This window comes from Chenopodium album, chromosome 1 (assembly GCF_948465745.1).
Source record: "Chenopodium album chromosome 1, dcCheAlbu1.1, whole genome shotgun sequence".
In the NCBI taxonomy this organism is placed as follows: Eukaryota; Viridiplantae; Streptophyta; class Magnoliopsida; order Caryophyllales; family Amaranthaceae; genus Chenopodium; species Chenopodium album.
Window position 1 is genome coordinate 9,787,576 of NC_137834.1, and position 8,856 is coordinate 9,796,431.

At 38.1% G+C, this 8,856-nt stretch overlaps 1 protein-coding gene across 1 annotated transcript; it reads right to left on the reverse strand.

Moving 5' to 3' along the window:
• Window positions 1-5,718: 5,718 nt before the first annotated feature.
• LOC145628064 (BURP domain-containing protein BNM2A-like) lies at window positions 5,719-6,545 on the reverse strand. The gene is made up of 2 exons (XM_081680389.1): window positions 6,489-6,545; window positions 5,719-6,384 (listed from the first exon to the last, which is right to left on the reverse strand). The coding sequence occupies exons 1-2, from the start codon at window positions 6,543-6,545 to the stop codon at window positions 5,719-5,721; spliced, it is 723 nt and encodes a 240-aa protein (XP_081536515.1).
• Between the last annotated feature and the right edge of the window lie 2,311 nt (window positions 6,546-8,856).

Sequence of the window (8,856 nt, forward strand, 5' to 3'; positions counted from 1 at the left end):
ATCAGGACTCCATTGAGAGGTATCCATATGACAAACAGCAACAGCTGTTGGAGTAATTGCGATTCTAGTAATGCAAATCGGAGATTTACCAAGTGAGTGTGCAAGGATTTAACGAGAGAAAGATGTAGCATACAAGTGGGGAGGCACGACAAGGTTGAGCTAGCAAGAGAGCTAGCGCTCGGATGCCTTGCGATGGCTAGCAGCAGGTCCGAGCGAGAGCTCGCCTATGTGCGAGCTATAGCTCGCTGCTGAAGGTGCCTTGCGACAATCCGAGCGATAGCTCGCCAGCAAGAGAGCTATAGCTCGCTGCTGGCAGACTCTTGTGGCAGCCCGAGCGATAGCTCTCCAGCGAGGGAGCTATAGCTCGCAGCTCAAGACGCCCACTGCAAGGCTGAGCGATAGCTCTCTCGCTAGAGAGCGATAGCTCGCAAACCCACCAAGTAATGGGCCTTGCGTGAGGAGTGCGTGAGACTTGTGATGTGATTTCTTTTTCCTTATTACTCCTATAAATACTACTCCTTGGAAATTATTCATTCAGACGTTAATTTCATTATTAAAAATACCCTAAACACAAAAACACAAACCTACCCTTTGAGATCTGAACAGTTCTTGAGCAATTCCAACCTTTGGTTCGGGTACACGAATTGCAAAGGTCGTTGTGTAAAACTTAGGGGGCGTGCGTCATCGGAAAACCTGTACCGGTGGTGGCGTATTTCGCTTCTAAGTCAGTGGGTTCCAAACCACGGCACAACAGAAGGAGGACAGGTCTATGTTTCTAGTATGGCGATCGAATTTGTTCTAAAAGGGAAGTTCTTGATTTGTCTATTATTATTCATGGAATCAACAGGTATTTTTTCCAACAATTTAGAAGCGAAATAGTATTAATAATTATTATACTGTTGATTCCTAGATTATTCAATTATATAAACTCGTATGATCGGGATGAGAACTACGATTCCGATGATCAATATAATTTTTTGCGAAATTAGTTTGGGTTCGTCAATTCGACGGCCATACCTAACGAATTTCTCTGCGGCTACGAATGAATTATGCTGATATAATTATTATAACCCTTTTGTTATTTACATCATGAGTATGGTTATATGGTAATCATATACTTTGTTTGGATGTGGAATATATCAATTACGATTCTCCACCGTTATTCAAGTCAAACAAGGAAGGAAATTCAAAGTTTGAGATTATGATCATGTTATGCACATTTGTCATCAAAATCATATACCATGATTGGTAAAGTTGCTGTCAAGTTGGGCCTAATCTCCTCAAGGTTTAATGTCATGATTAATTTGTTGCGGTCAAGTCGGTTATGGGTGATTTATTTGCTATATAAATCTATAATCAAATTGCAACGGAGTGGATTAATTTCAAGATTGTTTGAGATAAAGCCTTGATGACGATTCATCAGTGACGCACCTAGTGGCAAGATATTATGGCATGTGATTATAATCAAGATATCAGATAAGTTATCCTTCTCAATTAATTTAAGTAATTTACAACTCTACATAATATTTGTGTCTATTATTATGTGCCCCTGCTATATATGCATAATTTTATTATTATGAGCTATTGCAATGCAATGTGGGGATGAGATGAGTTAGATCTTGAGACTAACTAGTAAGTTAGTTGTACTCTTGTTGATGAGTGGTATTGAGGAGGAAGGTCTCCGTAAGAGATGATTATTTGTGGCTTTATTGCTAGTTGGCTTGTTGTTTGCAAGTAATTTATTTCTGCTAATGTATGTTTCGTCCAATGGTAATTTATTCATGTTCATGGACTTTAATGTGTTTTGTCCTAGTAGATTAGGGATGATATGTAATCTATCTTTCGATAGCGTGTTGTTGACCTTATTCCTAATCATGGACAATATTTTTGTTGAGCATGAAGTATGTGATAAGCTTGTAAGTGTCCCTTTTTTAGATTAAAAAGGGATTTAGAATTATTGTTTCTTTTAATTCTTGTGATCTTATATTAGCTTTGTTCACGAACTTGAAATGTATTTAATTTGCTAAAGGTGTAGCAATTATTTTTCTTGTTGATGGTCTAGATGAGACCAGGTTGATTTCCGTGCTTATTAGCAGACTTAAAAGGACTTGACTTAACAAGGCTAGAATGGCCGTGCAAGTTTGAAGTGTAAGTGCCCCACATGAGGTAAGGATGGGAATTAATATTCCATATGTCGTTAAAATCTATTAATATTCTGTGAATGTTAATATTGTGGGGGTTGCAGATATGTTTCAGTTGTGTTTTTGTTTGAGTAAGTAGTTCACCCAAGAGTTTGGTTGATACTCCCTTATTTGTTACCCGATGCATGATTATTCTCATGTGGTATCTGTGATGTGGGGGGTTTCCAATAATGAAGAATTGGTTTCTATGTGTTTCATGTAAAGCATGAACGCTTGTGGGACTGTGGGTGATGTGTTTGCTGAATATCTGCTACGTTTATCATGCATGACCGTGATATGTTAAAACCTGTGAAGTGTCTCAAGTATATGTTTTCCTATGACATGGCATGATAGTTTTGCTCGTTCATAGAATTTTACTGGCAGAATAAAGCTTGAACTAGTTTTGTATCATCTTGGTTTTACTTTCTTGATCGAAAGTTGTATGTAGATGGTTTGTCGTGTGGTATGTTTTCATGTAGTGGTGGATGATTTAATCCTGAAACCATATGAATACACCTTGATTAACTAGTTGTGGAAAGAAGCATGTTAATGTGAGTTTGCGCTCCTTTGAGTTTATATGCTTGAGAAGAGTATATCTTGCCTTGCTATTAGAAATCCATCTGTTGTAAGTATCTTTCAAGGTGAGTTGAAAGGAGGTTGATTGGAAATGAGCTGAAGGTAAGATACTATGATGTCAGGATTTGTTCTGTAAGTTTGGTGCTGACCCATCCTTTTGACTCGCCTGGTTTGTTCTAAGCTTGTCCGTATTGCAGTAAGGTTGCTTAAGCTTCCTAGCATGATTAATTGTAAATCAAGGGTGTGTATTTAAAACGCATGAACAGGGGACAACTTAGAAGATGAGGTATTTTTGCTCATGATGCTATATCCTTTGTGATATGTATGGTGAGTGGGGTTAGATTTGAGTACCCTAACTTGTTATGTTAAGTTTTTCTTGGCATGTGTGTTGAATTTCTTGATGCATGTGTGATGTTACTATGGTTCGCATTGATCGAGTTCATATGCTAGAATGATCATAAGTTGTTAACTTCACATGCATGTTGTTTATTGAGATAAGATATATATGTGTCTCAAAGCCAAGAAATAGGTACAAGATAATGAGATAAGCAGAATGGTTCTAGGCAGTAAGCCAATGAACTAGTAAAGGTACGCATTAATCTCATTTTTGTGATGTAGAGAAAGTGTTTTGGTAAATTATATTTATCATGCTAAAGCCATTTTTATGATTTGGCCTTGATGTTTGATTCAAATGTGCCAATGTTTTGCAATGTAAATGATGAACAAATTATTCTTGACGTGAAGTGGTTTTGTTGTGAACTATATTGTTCATTCTGGTTGTCAAGAGAGAATTACTCAATTATTGTTTTGAGTTTCGATTAGTACAGGGATGAAGGTTAAAGTGAGAAAGTTTCTCAAGTACCTGTCCAATAAGTTCTAAAAGGGGCAATGATTGAATGAACAATGATGATTAGTTGAACCTCTTCAGTGTATGGTTTTTACATGATGAAGGGTAGTGCTCAGCTTTGAGCGAGCTGCAAAACAAATGGTTGTACATTATCCATTATGAAGCAAAGGTTCATAAGATTGGATGACGTGTGTCAAGAAGATGATTGTTGCAAATATTAATCTCTGGAAGTTTGTCCAGCGTGGGGGTAAGTTAATCCTCATATATGTTCTCTACATTATTTTTCCACAAGTGTCTATGTATGTTGTCAGGAACTACAGATGTAGTGACAGAGTTAGACAGATCTTGTGGAGGTGATACTCATGTTAGAGTATGTAAAAGCAAAGAAGAATCAAGCAGGTCCTTATACAAGGATGAAGCACAGGTGATTCAGAGACAGGCTGAGTGTGGCTCTTAATGTCATTTGTCCAGATATACTTTGAATAGGACTGATAATGACGCCGACGTAGAGGTTGAGCATACTCTTAATACCTTTATCCCGATAACCAAGAGTGAAGAGTGATGGTGGTCTTAAGTGACCTGGACTGTCAGCTCTAAAACTGCTTGAGTAGGGAATGTGCAGTGAAAGGTACCGAAGAGATAGGTTGAGCGTAGCTCTTAATGGCTCTAGCCCAGTCGCTCAAGAGTAGGGTGTTATAGTGATCTTAAGTGATCAGGAACTATTAGCCCAGATACTACTTGAGCAGGGACCGATAGAGTCACCGAAGTGTTGAGTGCATCTTGCCCGAAAGCTCGTTGAGCTGCGGCTAGATGGTGCACTGTTGAGTGCATCTTGCTTGAAAGCTCGTTGAGCTGCGGCTAGATGGTGCACTATTGACTGATGGAGGTTGAACTTAAATGTTCTTAATGTTTAGTTCCATTGCATAAATAGTCCTTGGATTTGCAAGGTGCATGTGAAGGTTCACATGTCTGCATGAATAGTCCTTGGATATGCTGGGAATGCTGAGAACACCTACGTGGGTACGAAGAGTGGCGCTCTTCAAGGGAGGATTGGGCGTGATCCTTCTGAAGTACTCATGAGATCCCAAGTGTAGCCAAGATTTGCGGAATTGCTTAAGCTCTAAAGTCAAGGTATGTGTTTACAAGGTCCCTTCTTCGCTCCTAGGAGTTCAAATCTTAGGATACTTAATAGGGAAGTGTTGAAAACCTTGTGCACTAATATGTTAGTTCAAATCTTCGGATACTAGCATTTAAGTACTAAGACTTTCATTTACTGTTCAGATTTCATGATCTCATGTCCGTTTTGCATTAGTGGGGGATTGTTGGAGTAATTGCGATTCTAGTAATGCAAATCGGAGATTTACCAAGTGAGTGTGCAAGGATTTAACGAGAGAAAGATGTAGCATACAAGTGGGGAGGCACGACAAGGTTGAGCTAGCAAGAGAGCTAGCGCTCGGATGCCTTGCGATGGCTAGCAGCAGGTCCGAGCGAGAGCTCGCCTATGTGCGAGCTATAGCTCGCTGCTGAAGGTGCCTTGCGACAATCCGAGCGATAGCTCGCCAGCAAGAGAGCTATAGCTCGCTGCTGGCAGACTCTTGTGGCAGCCCGAGCGATAGCTCTCCAGCGAGGGAGCTATAGCTCGCAGCTCAAGACGCCCACTGCAAGGCTGAGCGATAGCTCTCTCGCTAGAGAGCGATAGCTCGCAAACCCACCAAGTAATGGGCCTTGCGTGAGGAGTGCGTGAGACTTGTGATGTGATTTCTTTTTCCTTATTACTCCTATAAATACTACTCCTTGGAAATTATTCATTCAGACGTTAATTTCATTATTAAAAATACCCTAAACACAAAAACACAAACCTACCCTTTGAGATCTGAACAGTTCTTGAGCAATTCCAACCTTTGGTTCGGGTACACGAATTGCAAAGGTCGTTGTGTAAAACTTAGGGGGCGTGCGTCATCGGAAAACCTGTACCGGTGGTGGCGTATTTCGCTTCTAAGTCAGTGGGTTCCAAACCACGGCACAACAGAAGGAGGACAGGTCTATGTTTCTAGTATGGCGATCGAATTTGTTCTAAAAGGGAAGTTCTTGATTTGTCTATTATTATTCATGGAATCAACAGGTATTTTTTCCAACAACAGCTTCATGTACAATGTTGTTATCTTCACCTCTTAATGAAACTTGAAACACCTTGCTTTCGCTTTCTTGAAAATGGCATAAGTACACCACGTATGGGTACGGCATGGTGTGACAAGCAACCATTTTTGGGGCTAGTATTTCTCTAGGTTCCTCTACTATGGTAAAATTTTGTAAAATACTACCAAATTTCGCGATGTTTTGGGTGCTCAATGCCTTAAATTTTGTTGCTGATCCGAAGATTTTATGCACAAAATCGAGCATAGACTCTAAGGAAGTTGCACAAAACTTAGTCTCTCCTTGGATAGGTTTCATTATGATGCATAGTCTTAGAGTATCTTCCATGGCTTTAGCTTGAGGCGAAGCTTGAGAGAAGCCGAAGAGTTTAAGAATATAGGGGAGTTTAGATGGTGAGAAAGGTATTAACTCGGATTCTTCTCTAGGAAGAAAATGAGGAGAACGCGAAGAAGGCTTTCGACCCTTAAATAAAATAGGCATTACATTTCCTAGCTTAAGGTCTTTAGGGGTGAAAAATACTTGGACTGAATGGTCTATGTGTGGTGTTGTTGAATTGGCTTGATGTTCATGATGACTTCCTTCATTGTTTCGATTTGTTGCAACGTTTTCTCCAATTGCATGACCAATCTGCCAAAGAAATTCAAATTCCAATTTTATTATTAATTAGTTAAGGTTGAAGATATAATAATATGCAAATTATTATACAATACATAATAAAGAAGATAATTAACCATTAATAGAAGCAAATACAAAGCCAAACTCCACCGAGTGAATTGAGAATAATGCATCTTAAAAATTTAGCTTGAAATGTGTTGGTGTGAATGTGTTATGTGGAATGACTGATGAGAGCAGTATAGTATAAGGCTACATTTTTATAAGGTTAGGTTGGATGTTATTTATTTATTTATTTTTTTTTTTGAAAGAGGTTGGATGTAATTATTAATGCATGATGAAATACAGATTCACTGATTTTTGGAATAGTGTTAGACAATAATCGTACACGCACCCCCCCCCCCCCTCAACTATCAATCTTGCAACCCAGTCATTAAAGCTAGGAACTTGCTGTGAAAATACAAGTTTTTCAACGTGAGAAACGAAATATGTTTCTTTAACGGGTCTTGTTGTCATTTCAAATAGGTAAGTAAGGATAAATTTGTAATATCAGCAATAACAGAAGTTAACAATTGCTAACTTTGTTCAAAAAGACTGAAATTCAACGAGCTTCTACAATGAAGATTTCACAAGCTTCAATGGAAATTTTAGAAACTCAAGGGCTGCTTTAGCAAAGTAACATAACAAGACCCTTACCTTTGGGGTTGACCGTGCCCTTTATTTCACCCTTTATTTTCAGAGTTCTCGTTTGATTTCGGCGGCTTGCTGGATATGTCGAGTGAGTGGTGAGGGTTCTAAATTTAGTAATGAAACATTTAAAAAAACGGCCATTTTTTTAGAAGTTGGACACTTAAAAAAGTAGAGAGAGTATTTAGTAAAACTACTACCATATTTTTACATTAATACAAGTCACATAAGTATGTATGTAAACGAAAAGTTTTTGTATGCAGCTAGCCACATGGTGCGGCAAAGCGGCAGGGGTTACTTGTATTTTGAGGTTAATTGTAATGTGTTAATGGTTTTTGTCAGGGTGTTACTTGTATTCTAGGGTTACTTGTAAGATGTTACTAGTTTTGGTCAGGGGTTACTTATAGGGTGTTACTAGTTTGGTATGGGGGTTTGGTCTGGGGTTACTTGTAAGGATTGCTCAGAATACAGGTAACACCTACAAGTAACCCATACAAGTAACCCAAAATACAAGTAACCCCTGACAAAACCAGTAACACTTACAAGTAACCCCTGCCGCACCATTTGACCTGCCGCACTAAAAAAAACCTCTGTATGTAAAAAAGTTCATACTCAATTGATCAAATTCTAACCTAAATATGTCAAATTGGGCTATCTATAATATTGAATAGTATAAAGATAATACAGAGTATAAATTATTGAATTTCTATATTTATAATAAAATCTTATAGATCTTCATCGAAAGTGACGATTTAGAGACATATAAAAAAATTTGATTTGGTGAATAATTTACAATGTTATCTATAGTAAGTGGGTCATGTTAGTCATTTATGCCTTTATGGTTAACAATAATGCATGGAAGACGTATAAACGTATTGATTAGAGGACGACAATTAGACAACCATATGAATCACGTTGCGGGCCGGAATTTTCAATTATAGAACATAGAAGGTGCTATGAAATAAACTAGTTATAAAATTTGCATATATAATATGATTAATGGTAGACAATTATTACAAGTATGTGGTATACTTTATTCTCAAGGTATGGACGTTACCATTATAACAAAGTTAGTTTAATATTATTTATTGCATTGAAATTGTAATTTACCTAAATTATAAAAATAATAAATTATCGATTTTTTGTGGGACGTGCCACACTGCCACCCAGGCCCCACTAATCCACTATAGATCCACCCCAGTTTCAGACAATCACATGAATCATGTTACATTATTTTTAAAGGCAGAAGTATTATACATAAATTAAAAATACTCCCTCAAAAGAAAGGGCGAGAGCCACCTTGAGAAAAAGGCATGACCTATCTCGAAAGAAAGGTGTTTCTCCAGCCAATGCAACGACCTAATCAACCAATGCTCTAAATTGCGAATTAGTGATTTGGAGAATGAGATTGTGGACATAGGAGATTTACATGATGGCGAATCGGATGATCGGGTTTCCCTAATGCTTGTATGGAAATTAATTTCGAATCGCACAATTAACATTGAGGCGTTCAAGAGGATTATGATTAATGCCTGGTCGGTGTCAAAAAGACTGGTAATTCGTGTGATTACTGTCAATTTATTTGTTTTTCAATTTTTTCATTGCAAAGACCGTGAGAAGTTTTTAGAAGGACGGCTATGGTGCTTTGAAAATAGACTACTGCTATTGAAAGAGGTCGCAAGGGAAGAGAAACCAACAGAAATGGTGCTGACCCATTCACCGTTCTGCAAGAAAATTTCTCGTTGAATTGGCATTCCAATAATATTGTTTTAGCCTTAACAGTATCCATGGGAGGGCTTT

Bases quoted from the DNA above. Each gene is read 5' to 3' on its own strand.
- LOC145628064 (XM_081680389.1), bottom strand. From the start codon at position 6,545: ATGCATTATTCTCAATTCACTCGGTGGAGTTTGGCTTTGTATTTGCTT. The intron at 6,385-6,488 runs GTTAATTATCTT...TTTCTTTGGCAG, and splicing joins TGTATTTGCTTCTATTAATG to ATTGGTCATGCAATTGGAGA.